We start from the raw sequence: 16,544 nt of genomic DNA, 5'->3' as shown, positions 1-16,544 counted from the left end.
CGTCAGTGCTGCTTATCAGTGCCACCTATCAGTACCCATCAGTGCTGCATTTAAGTGCCTCATCATCGGTGCCACCTCATCAGTGCTAATCAGTACTGCCTCATCAGTGCCCATCAGTGAAGGAGAAAACTTACTTACAGTATTTACAAAGTTTTGTAACAGAAACAAATTTTCGTTTTTTTTTTTATTTGTAGCGCAAAAAATAAAAACCCCAACGGTGATCAAATACCATCAAAAGAAAGCTCTATTTGTGGAAAAAAATTATTAAAAACTGGGCAGGAAGAGGGGAAGTGCCCTGTATTGAAGTGGTTAAAGTGCATGCATTTAACTCACCGTAGTGTTTTGCGGTGGTATGAATAGGTCCTAAGGGTTATCACATGGTAAACTCTGCACTTCTACTGAGCTACATTAGGTAAGCATCAGAATGAATAGTGATGGGAGAGAAAAAGCAAATAACTTCCAAATGTATGCAGGCAGAAGAATCTTATTTTTAAATGGGCTTTCCAATGCACCTAAATGCACCATAAAAGATGCAGCATTTTCAGCAGCTCACTGCATGGCAATGCAAGTGTGTTGAGAAGGTGCATTTGGGTGGCATTCAAATTGAATGGCACTGCATTGATCCAATACACTTTACCTTAAGTGACAGGTGATGAAACATTATCAATTATGTAAATTCATGCAGGCTCCATCCTTCTAAAATCTGTTTAAAGATGTCTTCAAAGGCTCCGTTACCCTACGTTCACATCTATGCATTTTTTAGTGCATTTTGCAGTTTGAAGAAACACACTACAGTTCATTTAAACTCCCTGGCGGTATTCCCGAATCTGGCTCGGGGTGGAATTTCAGAACCAAAAGCATCGCGGGATCCAGGAAGAGCTTACTTACCTTGTCCCCTGGATCCTGCGATGTCTCCTCGCAGTGTGAGCAGCTTGTCCTCCGCTCAATTCATCACGGAGCCGAGCTCCGTTCCCAGCGAGCGTTGCGACGCACAGGGACGGAGAACGGTGCCAAATTCAAAAAGTGAAACACACACAATGTGAGGTTCCCTCTCAAAGCTGAATTGAAAATAAATTGTGAAAAAGACAGCGTAGGGTTCCCCCCCAGCTTCATACCAGGCCCTTTGGGTCTAGTATGGATTCTGAGGGGACCCCCACTGCTAAAATCTATACTAGACCCTTATTTAAGCATGCTGCCCAGCAGGCCAGAGCAAATGGAGGGGACAAGCTAGCACCCCCCTCCTGAACCATACCAGGCTGCATGCCCTCAACATGGGGGGTATGGGTGCTTTGGGGCAGGGGGGGCTCTGCGCCCCTCACCCCAAAGCACCTTGCCCCCATGTTGATGAGGACAAGGGCCTCTTTCTGACAACCCTTTCCCAGTGGTTATCGGGGTCTGCGGGCGGGGGGCATATCGGAATCTGAAAGCCCCCTTTAACAAGGGGACCCCCAGATCCCGGCTCCGTACCCTATGATAATGGGTATCCAGTACATTGTACCCCTACCCATTCACCAAAAAAGCAGTGAAAAGTTTAAAAAAACAAGAGCCAGTTTTTGACAATTCCTTTATTAGTAAAATAACTCTGAGCCGCTGTCTCTCCCAATGTCGTCTCTCCTGGTGCCCTTGCTTTTTTCCGCCGCTGTTTTCTTCCTGAGCTGTCATCTCCCGGTGTCGTTGTCGTCTTCTACCACCTCCTCGCGTTGCCGCTGCCATCTTCTTCTTCTTCCTCGCTGTCGCCGCTAAAAAACAAAAAAAGGCTGGTCTTGTCGCATAGCTGTCTTCCTTCATTGTTATGTTCCCTGCTCTCCTGACGCCTCTTATATAGGCATAGGGCGTGGCCATCCAATAACGTCGCCTGGAGAGCCCACCCCTTGTGACATGCGACATCACATGTCACAAGGGGCAGGCTCTCCGGGCGACATCATTGGATGGCCATGCACCATGCCTATATAAGAGGTACCAGACAACGGGGAACATAAGAATGGAGGAAGACAGCTACGCGACAAGAACAGCTTTTTTATGTTTTTTAGCGGCATTGGCGAGGATGAAGAAGAAAATGGCGGGGACGACGCGAGGAGGTGGTGGAACAAGACAACGACACTGGGAGGTGACAGCTCAGGGAGAAAACGGCAGCAAAAAAAGACAAGGGCAGCAGGAGAGATGACATCGGGAGAGACAGCGGCTCAGAGCTAATTTACTAAGAAATGAATTGGCTCTTGTTTTTTTTAAATTTTCACTGCTATTTTGGTGAATGGGTAGGGGTACCATGTACCCGATACCCATTCACATAGGGGGGCCAGGATCTGGGGGTCCCCCTGTTAAAGGGGGCTTCCAGATTCCGATAATCTCCCCACCCAGAGACCCAAACAACCACCGGGCAAGGGTTGTCGGGAAGAGGCCCTTGTCCTCATCAACATTGGGGAAAGGTGCTTTGGGGTGGGGGGTGCAGAGCCCCCCTGCCCTAAAGCACCCATACCCCCCATGTTGAGGGCATGCGGCCTGGTATGGTTCAGGAGGGGGGCACTCGCTCGTCCCCTCCCTTTCCTGACCTGCCGGGCAGCATGCTCAGATAAGGGTCTGGTATGGATTTTGGAGGGGCCGTACGCCATTTTTTTTTATTTGGAGTGGGGGGTCCCCTCCGAATCCTTACTAGACCTGAAGGGCCTGGTATGGACCGGGGGGATAATATGTCTTTTTGTCGCAAATCTTTTTGCCGGAAAATTTTTTTGGGACATTCAGCTTTTAGCAGGGAACCAGCTTTATACAGTGTGTTTTACAGTGCGTTTAGAAAGAAAATTAAAAAAAGTAAAACGCAAAATGCATGAAAACTGCACGAAAAAATGCATAAAAAAAGCTGGTTCAAAAACGCAAAATGCACTGAAAAACGTGCCTGAAAAAAAGCATCTGCATAGGTGTGAACCTAGACTTACACCATAGTGCCACAGTACAGAATATGGACCTCTACATTAACGTACATAATTAATGTTTTGCAAACCATAACTTGAGTAGCGATGTGCATGAGAGATCATTTTGTATATTTGTATTCATTCCGTATATTTGTTGTTCTGAATCGATTCATATTTTCAAACATTATTTTGGAGGATTGGCTATATTCGCTTTAATGTGTTAATACGTTATTTTGGGAGATTTCTTATGCAATCTAAGTAATCCTTGCTAATCTAACCCACAAAGAGAAATGGAATGGACTAGGAAGGCTTAAAGCCTTGAGCCCAAAAAGCATGGGCATGCGGTCGCCCCTCCCTTTATAAAACATAGGATATATTTATATAATAAGATAATGTAAGCTTCCCACCCCCCCTCCCTAGTCGCTAAGCACGTTATATGGTCTGTCACCCTGCATAAGTGTAGGGGGGTCTTTGGTTTTAAAATATTCTGTATGCTCGAGTTCTTTACGACTGAGCTGTTTTAAGTTTATTGTTGAAATTGATGGATTTTATGAATTAATAAAATTATCAGAATATTGTTATTATTATTTATTAATCTAAATACACCAATAAACGTGCGCCAATCTTTGCCAAAAAATAGTTTGTGCTTTATTTAAATAGGTATTATAAGTTTGGTATTTGGGGAGGGTAGGTGTGGCCTGCATTCCCATGAACTAATTGGATGATATCGACTGGATTTGTGTGCAACCCAAAAATGAATGGAACAAAATACATTTTGGATTCATCATTATGTTATATTTCAGACATTCTGATGGATCCACCTCCATCCAACCCAAACTATTGCATCATGTCATCCAAATGAAACAAATTAATACAAAATTATTTGGTGTTTAGTTATAATTTATTTTGGATTTGTGGAAATTCGTTACTATTATGATTCGGAAAGTTGAACACATCCAAATCTCTGAATAATGAAAATTTTGTCAGAATTTCGATTTGTAATTAAACAAATTACACATCTCTACACTTGAGCTAGTCAGGTTCAGAGAAAAAAAGATTTTTGTGCTAATGCTAGCGACAAGCTGCATCTTATACGTCATTCTTTTTGTTTCCCATAGTTACACTGTTTATTTCTTCATTGCTATCAAAAGATTAATTAATTAAATTTTTTTGAGGCATCTCATATTACTACTATTTTAAAAAGTATAGTAAACATTGCATAGTAAACACTCATATTAATTGAGTTCAGTAGACATTTTGTGGCTAATTTACTCTAACTGTTCACATGATTGCATAACTGAAGTGAATCAACACTCTTTTTATGAGTGAAGGTCCTGGGCTCCTTTAGTAAATCAGCCAGTTTGTCATTGACTTTCAGTATAAATTATAAACCCCAAAACTTTTGTTATTACAACATTTGTTTGGTTGCATTCAAGTTATCCAAACACTATGATTATGGTTATTGTATGGGTAGAAGAGAAAACCCTTCTCTTCACTTATCTAGGGATTAACATGAATGCCATCCTAAAGCATCATATGATATGTAATTTTACTTTGTACATATTGATGAGAAAAATGCCCTCATGTACAGTACTATTTGATTGTATTGCAACCAAACTTACACATGCAGGATCTTTTGTGTCGATGCTCTCTCTCTATCAATAACCACCACCATTTTCAGAAACTGAAAATCATTACATGCTTGCATATTTGTTCATTTTTAGGATCTATAATTGCTCAAACTTATGGAAACAGTTTCTGCCCCATATGCTTAAAAAAAGCTCAGGTTAAATATAAAAACACTGAGATTGTTTTCCATATTTTCATATGGAAAACTGAATCATTGGAAATTTGTGTGCATTTTATAGAAAGCAGGGCTTTAACCTTTAGTGCTGGTATTTAATGGGACATGTAAAATATGAAAAGTGAAATCTCACATATTTCCTCATGAAACCTGACCACAAGCCTGGAGACCTCAACATGCAAAAGCTGGAATTAGTGACTGACAATTGTTCTAAAGTCTTTAGAATTCCAATACAAAGAAGGAGCCGATGATGGTGGCCAAATGCCTGCAGCACAGGATTCTTTCACGGTCCCATGATAAAAACAAGGGTGAGAAGCTTAGCTCATCTGTCTGTGGAATTCTGTATTTAAATGTAGAACTTTAAAAGGAATTAAGGAGGGTTTTTTATTTCTTTAACCAAACAGTCATTATCTTAGATTGACTTAGAAAACACTAGTGGTTCTAAAATTGTAGTATGATCAGTAAATCAGACAAATTAAGATACATATTTAAAATTCACATATTTAAAAAATGTATATTCAGACTTAATACTGTTCATGTTAATACATTTCAAACACTTTTGTTTTTTGAAATTCATTCAAAATTGTTTTTATTCACTTTATGTACCATTGGTGAATCATAGGTAGTGCAATTATGCTCATATTAGTTAGCAGCAAAAGGAAGCCTGGCTGACAGACACCATCAGAGCCAACACCAGCCAGAAACATGAAACAACTAAAAGAAGCAGTTTGCTTGAATAGATACCATGAAGGTGCAAAAAACTTTGATATTTCCCATAAAACCTTCACCACCTTAACCTTTAACTTCTCTATTCTGCTACTGACCAACTCTTTGACAAACTCTCACCCCTAACGAAGATATACACCTAGGTTAATTTCTCCTGGAGGTAGACCAACGGTGCTCCAAAAGCTCACCGTGTCTTCCTGGCACTTAAAACAGCATGAGAGTATAAGATGAAGAGCCGGCAACTCGTCCTCTGATAAAAGTACTTTATTGATAAAGGGTAGAGTGTGCAAATTACAGCAGCTTACACGTTTCAGTCAAAAACCTTATTCATATCAACCAAAATGTATAAACTGCAACCCCTGTCCTGCCCCAATCTAGCCACTTCTGCCTATAATAATGCCCTGTCCTCTGCCCTGGATGAGTTTGCCCCCCTCACTACACACACAATCAGGCCTGACTCCTACAACCTTGGCAAACAGATGACACCAGAAGTCTCACAAAAGTAGCCGCACACTTGAGCGTCTGCGGCATAAGACTAAGTCTCCGAAAGACGTCAACCAATATAAATCTGCCCTTTAAAAATACAATTCCTGCCTCCACACTGCCAAGCAGACCTATTTTAACACTCTCATTAAGAACTTCTCATCCAGTCCCCATCCAGTCCCCATCAACTCTACTCTACCTTTCATTCTCTACTGCGTTCTCCACTGCCTGCACCAACTAACTCACTCACTGTGCCGAAAATTGACAATTACTTAAAAAATAAGACTGGTACAATTTGTGATGAGATCTCCACTGTACACATATCAACCCAAGTTTTTCACAGTTATCCTTATCTTAAACTTATCCTGTGTGAAAGAGATGTGTCTGCTGCTTACTGCCCTGTACATTTGTGACAAAAACATGATGTAAGAAGCTGAGTTTGGTTCATTTTATATACCGTATTTATCAGCGTATAACACACACTTTTTTCCCCTTAAAATCAGGGGAAAATCGTGGGTGCGTGTTCTACACCGATCACCACTGTCTGTGTGCCAAAAAAGAGCGAGCGCCGCGAAGAAAAACCGAGCGCCGCCGGAAAAAAACGAGCGCCGCTGAAAAAGACCGAGCCTAGTGCTTGGCTCCACTCGCACTCACGCCGTCCCGCTTCCCTGCTGTCTCTGAGAGGATGAGGAGCGAGCTGCATATGACAATGGGCAAGGTTGAAAATGGCACTTAGCAAGGCTGCAAACGGCACTGGGCAAGCTGCAAATGGACACTGATCATTCTGCAATGATGGACAAGGCTACAGATGAACACTGATGAGGCTGCATTGATGGACATTTAAATGTAAGTTTTTTTCCTTAAACTTCCCTCCTAAAAGTTTTTTTCCTTAAAATGCCCTCCTAAACTTGTGGTGCGTGTTATACACCGGCGCGTGTTATACGCCGATAAATACGGTACTATATATCATATATAATAGAATATAAGTGCATTATATAAATTAATTACAAATATTACCTTCATTGATCACAGCATGCCAGCGATGTTTATGGTTAGGGTAGGAGGATCTGAAGCTGAAGGTCTGACATTGCCAGTCTCTAAATTCAGGGACTCCAGGTGGACATCTTGGATTCTCACATATTTTATACTGGATTTTCGGATCATTACATTGACGTCCTTCAGTGCTCTGGCTAGAGGTGAGAACAATAAAGATAGGGTGGAAAATGCAGCACATGTATGGTGCATTAGGAAAGTGAAGATTAAAGGGACACAACATCCAGAATTTCACTTACTGTGTTGAGTAACATCATGGGCAAGGTGAATCCTCGGCCACATCTTACTGCTGTGTTTGTCCCCTGTATATCCTCCACACCCCCCCCTGTCTTAAAACTTACCATTATAGATAGGGTTCTGCTGTTACGTGTACTGCCTAGATCCTCTCTCAAGTGTATTCTCCTAATGAAGAATGTACTGGGACAGGTGACACCATATCCCTGTCATGCTTTCACCAAATTTATAAAGAAAGCCTTAGATAGAAGTCTGTTTTACAGTGGTATTACACCCAAAACCAAAAATGTGATATATTGCAGCTAATCAATTATTAGATGGGGTAGCTGCATTAGTTTTCTTTTCTTTCCCCTCTGTTTTCACCTGGTGATATGACCAGTAACACACCTCCTGTATTAGAGTGTCCTCACTCTGGATGAATGAGCACAGGGGCACCTCTGGACAGCAGCATTGCTAGTCTGTGGGGGGGGGGGAGTGGTAGATGGACTAGCAGATTTAGATATACTAACACATTGAATTCAAAGTCCAGCTAACACTTCTTTACAGTAACAGTTTTCTATTCTTTTTGGTATAACAATTTGACATAAATAAATTGAAGGTGATCATTTTAAGCACCCGTGAATAAATGGTATGTCTCATCTTTTGTAAGTGTCCACTAACACTTGTGCGACTTTAAAACCGTGTGATTTCCATTGTGACTTTACCGTGCAACTTGATGCAACGTTTGTGCGATTTTGATGCAGCTTTGGAGCAACTTTGGATGAGTGCGACTTTGTTATGACTTTGGCTTTGACCAATGTGATTGTTTTGTTTGTGCTCTACAAAGTCATTAGACATGTGCAGAATGGAAACAATGTGTTTAGTTTTGTTTGGTTTCTTTATCTTCTAACCAATTCCAAATTTTCAGAAGGTTTTGAATCGTTGAATCGGTCGATCAATTTTCGACCGATCCAAATTCTGTGTGAAGAATAGCTGTTTTTTTCAGGAGTGAGCCAGGAAGCCGGCTGCCATGTCCTTAACAACCGATGACTCATTAGTTGTTAGTGGGTTTCCCCACTGACAGCTGAATGTGAACAAAAGAATGCAGCCAATGAAAAATAAATAAAAAAAAAACAGCCTGGGGTCCCCTCTTATCCATACCAGGCCCTTATCTGAGCATACAGCCTGGCAGGTCAGGAAAGGGGGACACAGGGGCTCTGCCCCCCCAAAGCACATTGTTCCCATGTCGAAGGGGACAAGTGTCATCGACGAGGGCATTCTGGGTCAGTGACGTCACCAGGTGGTCCCGCCTCTTAGTTATTTAAGAGCTGGCAGACCTTTGTCGGGACCGGAGGTTTGTTTTCTTTTTGTTTTTTCGGGTCGGCAGTGGCAGTAGCTGTCGTAATTGGCGATAGATCCGGGGAGAATTTTTTTTAATTTTTATTTCTTAAAAAATGGATTTGTCAAAAACTGCCTACTGTCATTTTTTATGCTACATTTTTTTTAGTGAATGAGTAGGGGTACTATGTACACCATACTTATTCACATGGGGGGGCCTGGATCTAGGTGTTCCGGGATCCAGATTCCAATAACAAGTTTGAATGGGGCCTAACTGATACATTCTCCTGGAGAGCATCTTCTTTTGAAAAACAACAGACTTACTGGCTGAATCGCCAGCTGAAAAAAGAAGAAAGCCTAAAAAATAAAATCGGTAGGCTGCAGAATAATAAATGTTTATTTTTGGGTTTATTGCCACTTTAACAATGCAATGTATCAAATATATTTACCTTACGCATTTGCGTTGTCTACTTCGAACTCCTGTGCCACACGTTCTGCTGCATGTACTCCAAGAACTCCATTCTCCAGACAAGTGTTCCGAGGATGAAGTCATGCTGGTGCATTCTCCAACTCTACACCACTGTGAAGAGATATACCTATTAGAACATTTTTAGCAGGAAAAAGGAAAAGAAAAACAGAGCATAGAGACTAAACAAAAAAACAAACAAAAAAAACAGTAACCCTAATTGGTTTAAGGATATTAGGATTAGGATCAATGAATACCTAATCCCTAAATAACATGCTGTTAAGACAAGACATGGCTGTTAAACTTACAGTTTACTGTTTGAGTGCTCAAAACAACTCAGCTCAGAAGGAATTCGAAGATGTTACAATCACATTTCAATTCTAAATGATATGTTTACTTTTTTCAGACTCATATTTATCATAAACGCTTCAAGTTAATAGTCCAAAAAAAAGAAAAAGATTTAAAACTGAAATTAAAAAAAAAATACATAAATAAATTTGCCTGAAAATGATTATATATTCCCTTTAATGAAGTGACTTATAACCTTTTCATTGCATTTTGTATATGTGTGTTTTATTATTTTAAACCAAATTGCCCTAATATCACAGAATGTTTCTGTTTGAAATACTAACGGCTGTATAGTAGATTTGGATATGCATTTGGTACTCTATAAAAAAAGAACAAATTACACATGAGATAAATTTTGCAGTCACTGGCTTTCTACAAAATGTTCTATTTTAATTGTCTTTTTCATGTGAAAAAAATGCCCAGATGGAATTAATGGAAACGTTGAACTTGATTAATTTGGATAGCACAAAATAAACTTTAGTTACAGCCTGAAAGCTGTTGATGGACACTAAACAGAGTTCTCATTAGCTTTCCTTATGTTGCAACTCATTGATGCAGTTGAAATATGTGAAAAAATGATATAATGGTGCTGACACTGCATATTGCATTGGGACGTTATACACTTTTTCAAATATTCTCATTTTGAATAAAGCTTCTCAGATGGCATTAATATTAATTTACACACAGCAAAAAGAAAGAAACCATTATGAAACCAAGTACAGTAACTGATGACCTGCAATATTTTTGTATGTTCTGCAACTGAAGTAATTAATCATAAAGTGCGTTTCCTGATTAGACAAAATTACTCATATGGGTATCAATTACATCAATCCTTCTAAGTCCATTAGCTGTGTTCCCAAGCACCAGCTAAGCTGTTACAATGGTGCAAATCTATCATGACTCAACTATAATTTTCTGTAGTTTATTTGCTGAATATATATAAATATATATATATATATATATATATATATATATATATATATACACACACAGTGTCTCACAAAAGTGAGTACACCCCTCCCTCACATTTTTGTAAATATCTTATTATATTTTTTCATGTGACAACACTGAAGAAATGACACTTTGCGACAATGTAAAGTAGTGAGTGTACAGCTTGTATAACAGTGTAAATGTGCTGTCCCCTCAAAATAACTCAACACACAGCCATTAATGTCTAAAACGCTGGCAACAAAAGTGAGTACACCCCTAAGTGAAAATGTCCAAATAGGGCCCAAAGTGTCAATATTTTGTGTGGCCACCATTATTTTCCAGCACTGCCCCAACCCTCTTGGGCATGGAGCTCACCAGAGATTCACTGGTTGCTACTGGAGTCCTCTTCCACTCCTCCATGATGACATCATGGAGCTGATGGATGTTAGAGACCTTGCGCTCCTCCACCTTCTGTCTCAGGATGCCCCACAGATGCTTAATAGGGATTAAGTCTGGAGACATGCTTGGCTAGTCCATCACCTTTACCCTCAGCTTCTTTAGCAAGGCAGTAATCCTCTTGGAGGTGTGTTTGGGGTCGTTATCATGTTGGAATACTGCCCTGCAGCCCAGTCTCCAAAGGGAGAGGATCATGCTCTGCTTCAGTGTGTCACAGTACATGTTGGCATTCATGGTTCCCTCAATGAACTGTAGCTCCCTAGTGCAGGCAGCACTTGTCCTGATCAGCGCTTTCAATTGTGGTTGCTCCTGAATGTTTTTACTTGTATTCACACCTCTCCTGGTATGCTTATCCACACAGCTGCTCTTTTGGGCTCTTGCAGGACATTCACAAGGTTCTTAGTGCAATAGATGTCCCAGTTTCCTGGCGCCCAACGGTGTTTGTCTGTTCAGGACTGTAGGTAAGACACACTTGTCTTTGTACTCTTCACCTGGTTGCCGCCACACACACTTGACACCATCTGAACCTTATCAGACCACAGGACATTGTTCCAGTAATCTATGTCCTTAGTCTGCTTGTCTTCAGCAAACTGTTTGTGGACTTTCTTGTGCATCATCTTTAGAAGAGGCTTCCTTCTGGGACGACAGCCCTGCAGACCAATTTGGCGTATGGTCTGAGCACTGAAAGGCTGACTCCCCACCCCTTCAACCTCTGCAGCAATGCTGGTAGCACTCATATGTCTATTTCCCAAAGACAACCTCTGCATATGATGCTGAGCATGTGCACTCAACTTCTTTGGTTGACCATGGCAAGGCCTGTTCTGCGTGGAACCTGTCCTGTTAAACCACTGTATGGTCTTGGCCATCATGCTGCAGCTCAGTTCCAGGGATCTTCTTATAGCCTAGGCCATTTTAATGTAGAGCAACAACTCTTTTTTTTAGATTCTCAGAGAGTTCTTTGCCATGAGGTGCCATGTTGAACTTCCAGTGACCATTCACACCTGAGACCTTGTAACACTAACGTGTCACATGACACTGGGGAGGAAAAATGGGTAATTGGGCCCAATTTGAACATTTTTACTTAGGAGTGTACTCACTTTTGTTGCCAGCAGTTTAGACCTTAATGACTATGAGGGGACAGCAAATTTACACTGTTATACAAACTGTACACTCCCTACTTTACATTATAGCAAAGTGTAATTTCTTCAGTGTTGCCACATGAAAAGATATAATAAAATATTTACAAAAATGTGAGATACTCACTTTTGTGAGATACTGTACATATCCACACACAGGTACAACAGCGTTTGCATGCAAAAAATAACAGGGAAAAAACGCCATGTGCAGATGTGAAAAAAAATTACTGCTACACTTCAGAAAATGTCTTTAGTGCTTTAGATGGTGACTTCTATCCAGGAGAGGCTGAACCTTGCAGTAGAAAAGGTTGGCAATAAAATATTTCTTCACTGATCCCAATATACTGTATTTGGTGCAAGTCTAGGCTAACATTTTAAGGCAATGCCAGGAGACAGGTCTGAGGCAAGTAAGCAGTCTGTGCACCGACCAAGCCTCTGTGAGAGAGTTGGTGCCTGTGATGAAACAGACAAGGAGCCTGTACAGACCATGATAGCCAGGAGGCTGTGTTCTGTCTCCTGTTCTGTTTGGTGCTGAAACCCCCATGAGGGAAATATCTTTCTTTTGAATAAATGTAAGAAAAAAGCCATTAAATGAACTTGGCGACTGGACTCACACAATATATATATATATATATATATATATATATATATATATATATATATATATATATATATATATATGTATATATATTACATAAACTTGTTACATGTATATTTATAGTAATTTTCCTTTCCTGGCTCCTCTTCATGCTAGCCTCTTAAAGGTCAGCTCTACCATTCTGACCCCCCTTGGGGAAACTCCTAGATAGGGAGAAAAAGTGTGTTAGCCTCTAACTAGCCTCTAACTCTAGCTGCAGCGGCGCTTTGCCGGCAGTTCGGCGGCGCTGCCCCATTGATTTTAATGGGCAGGGACGCTTTAGGAGCGGTGTACACACCACTCCTATAGCACTGCAAAGATGCTGCTAGCAGGACTATTTTTATCGTCCTGCAAGCGCACCGCTCCAGTGTGAAAGCACTCGGGCTTTCACACAGGAGAGACAGGAGAGGCTTTTTACAAGCGCTATGCAGGAGCTATTTTTAGCGCTGTAGCGCCTGTAAAGCGCCTCAGTGTGAAAGCAGTCATATGATAGCTAGGAGCAAGGATGAAAAAAGAACAGTGAGGTTAGGGGCCAACACTCCTATCATTCTCTTGTTGGCAGTTTTTCAACATATTTGAACAAGCTATCATTAAAGTGTAGGGCTACTTTCACACTGGGGCATTGGGGGCGTCGGCGGTAAAGCGCTGCTTTACCATCATTTTTGCGTCCCTTTTCGGCCGCTAGTGGGGTGCTTTTAACCTCCGCTAATGGCTGCAAAAGGGTTAAATGCAGCGGCACTTCGGCGGCACTGCCCATTGATTTCAATGGGTAGGGGCGCTGTAGGAGCGGTGTATACACCGCTCCTACAGCGCCTCAAAGATGCGGCTTGCAGGACTAGTGTCTGCAGGACTGCAGACACTAGTTCTGGTAACCCCCTGGGATTCCCTCATTTTGGAGGAATTTCCTCTCACTTCCTGTTTTGGGAATGAGACAAGAAGTGAAGAGAAATCTTTCATATAGGATATAGATAGCAAACAAAAAAAAAGACAGGGGTTATAACACCCTTCCTCACTCTATCCAAAATGAAAAGTTTTGCCTTTAGTTACACAATACATTTTTATTTAAATATTACCTACAGACAAAATAGACACGGTGTATTTATTCTCATATTCTAAGTGATTGAACATGTAGATTTGTTCAGTGAAAAAAAGTACGTTCTTATATTTACTACCACTTCAAATCCATGAAGTGTATTCTAGATTAAGTGCCAATGATTAGAACCTTTTTAAGGACTAAGCAGGTGGAATCTGTTTTACTTAAACCTTAAATATCTAGGGTCTGGCATTCTCTTTACAATTGATGTGTGTGGTGTCATCATACCAAGAACAAAAGACCTCTCTAAGGAAGGGGTCTCAAACTAGCGGCCCTCCAGATGTTGTGAAACGACAAGTCCCATCATGCCTTTGCCTGTGGGAGTCATGCTTGTAACTGTTAGCTCTGCAATGCCTTGTGGAAGTAGTTTTGCAAACAGCTGGAGGGCCGCCAGTTTGAGACCCCTGCTCTAAGGCTCTAAGAAAGAAGGTTGTGGATGCCTATGAGTCTGGCGCAAGACTTGAAAACATCACTAAAATATTTGAAATCAATTTTTCCACTGTAAGGAAAATAATCTACAAGTGGTGTACATTTCAAATGATTGCTAATTTGTCCTGAACTGGCAGGCCCAAGAGCTGACCACTTGAAGCTAAAAGAAAACAAAATTCCTTTAATAAAAATTATATTGTGAAAAAAAAAAGTTTAAGAGAGTCCAAAAATGTAATCATACGATTTGCAGAAAACTATTAGAACAGTAAACTACATGCATCTTCAATCTGAAAAAAATGCACTAATTTAACCTACAGGGAAGTTTCCAGGAAAAAAGCCTTTGCTATCTAAAAAGAATGTTAAAACAAGACTACAGTCTGCCATTGAACATGTAGACAAAGACCGCACCTCCTGCAAATGTGCTGTGGACTGACGAATCAAAGATAGTTTTTTTGGCCACCGTAACACTACAATATTTGTTGCCCCCTCTGACAGCAATTCAAGAAAAGAACATCATACAAACTGTGAAGCATGGTGGTGGAAAGTTATGGTTTGGGGTTGTTTTGCTGCTTTAGGGCCAAGGCATCTTGCAGTCATTAAATTAGCTATGGATTGTGACACATATCTAAGTGTACTTGATAAGAACACACACCCATCTGCTGGAAAGGTGAGGTTGAATCAGAAATGAAAACATTAATAATCTAAAGCACACTAGCAAATCCACAAAGAAATTCAGTGTAAGAGATTAGATGGCAAAACGCCATTTTACTAATAGATAAATATACTAATAGATAAATATACTGTGATAATGTGGTAAAACATCTAGGTTTCTTCTTGTTTTTTAAATAACATGTAGCTTGGTTTCAATTGAAATGTTTTTTTTATTTTTTTTTTAGAAATAACTTACATAAAGCAGAATCCTCTTTATGTCTGTAAGTAGTGCTTACAGGTAAATGTGTAATGTTAGACATTATGCAGCTGGGATTGTATAATGAAAGAAACCACATGACAGCAATCAATAAAAGCAGAACAAAAAATTCTCCTAAATGTTGGCTTTATCATATTGCTGAAACATAAACCAGAAGAGAGTTATTCAAAAGGCAATGAAAATACATCAATTAGAACAATACAGTTCTTTTCCTAATGGTTTGTGGATATGCCGAATTCTGTTTCCTGTTTTCAAGTATGCGCAAAAGTGGAATATCACTGTACAACACCATAAAGGACAAAGCATACATATATGATGTGAATACATACATAATATACTGAAAATACTGAGGCTACATCTCGAGCACTGTATCAATGTAAAGCTGAAAACAACTACCGTATATACTCGAGTATAAGTCGAGGCCCTAATTTACCACAAAAAAATGGGAAAAACTTATTGACCCGAGTATAAAACGAGGGTGAGAAATGCAGCAGCTACTGCAAGTGGAAAAAGAGGGTCAACAATTCCCATCTGCAGCTGTATACCTCCCTGTGTCCTGTGCATGTATCATGTGTCCTGTGCATAAGTGTCATGTGTCCTGTGTCCTGTGCATATGTGTCATGTGTCCTGTGTCCTGTGTATATGTGCATGTGTCATGTGTATATGTACCTGTGTCATGTACCTGTGTCATGTACCTGTGTATATGTGCATGTGTATATGTACCTGTGTCCTGTGTATATGTACCTGTGTGCATGTGTCTGTGTGCATCCTACCTGTGTCCTGTGCATCCTCCGTGCGCCGCTCTGCACCAATCAGCGTGTAGTATTTGCCGGCCATTCACTGTTTAAAAGCCGCGCCTCCTTCTCGTCCGAAAAACTTCATTTCCCAGCAGTCAGCGGTCAGCCTATCACAGACATTCTCTCATCCTCATACCACGGACGAGGATGAGAGAATGTCTGTGATAGGCTGTACACTGACTGCCTATCACAGACGAGGAGGCGCGGCTTTTGAATAGTGAGAGCCGCTGCCGAGTCTATGCAGCACACGCTGGCCGCCGTCTGCCTGCATGACACGCTGATCATGTAGGCAGACGGCGGTGACTCGTGTATAAGTCGAAGGGGGCACTTTCAGCCCCAAAAAAGGGGCTGAAAAATTCGACTTATACACGAGTATATACGATACATTAGTACTATAGCTTCAGTAAAAGCTAGCTGGGTTACATATTGGGGTTGATTTACCAAAGGGGTAGAGTGTGTTCACTTTACAAAGTGGAAATTCGCATAGCTTAGTGAATAAAGTGAAACACTGCTGATGTCAATCATCCAGTCATGTGACAGCACAAATCCTGTCTTTTGAATTATACTTGCACATGACTGGTATTTTTTACAATGTGAATATTCATTTAGCTTCATGTCATTCACTAAGATAAGTACAAATTCACTTGCAAAGTAAACATTCTGTACTCCTGTGGTAAATCATCCCCATAGTCTGAGGGAGGCCATAGATGATGTGATCTTCTTTCCCGTAACCACTTGTTGCAAGAAAGAAAATTGATTCCCCCCATCAGCTCTTATGCCCTGTACGCACGGACTTTCCGA

General features: G+C 40.7%; 1 protein-coding gene across 1 annotated transcript in view; it reads right to left on the bottom strand.

Moving 5' to 3' along the window:
- The window catches only part of ADAMTS19 (ADAM metallopeptidase with thrombospondin type 1 motif 19), a 520,219-nt gene that overhangs the window by 226,251 nt on the left and 277,424 nt on the right, over positions 1–16,544 (bottom strand). Inside the window, exons 12-13 of the mRNA XM_073625112.1 lie at positions 8,973–9,103; positions 6,937–7,109 (exon numbers count right to left, since the gene is read on the bottom strand). Of these exons, the coding sequence (XP_073481213.1) occupies positions 6,937–7,109; positions 8,973–9,103 (304 nt within the window). The remainder of the gene's footprint in view (positions 1–6,936; positions 7,110–8,972; positions 9,104–16,544) is intronic.

This window comes from Aquarana catesbeiana, linkage group LG01 (genome assembly GCF_042186555.1).
Source record: "Aquarana catesbeiana isolate 2022-GZ linkage group LG01, ASM4218655v1, whole genome shotgun sequence".
Taxonomy (NCBI): Eukaryota; Metazoa; Chordata; class Amphibia; order Anura; family Ranidae; genus Aquarana; species Aquarana catesbeiana.
Note: the sequence above shows the minus strand (reverse complement) of the source record. Positions and strands in the feature narration are given on the sequence as shown.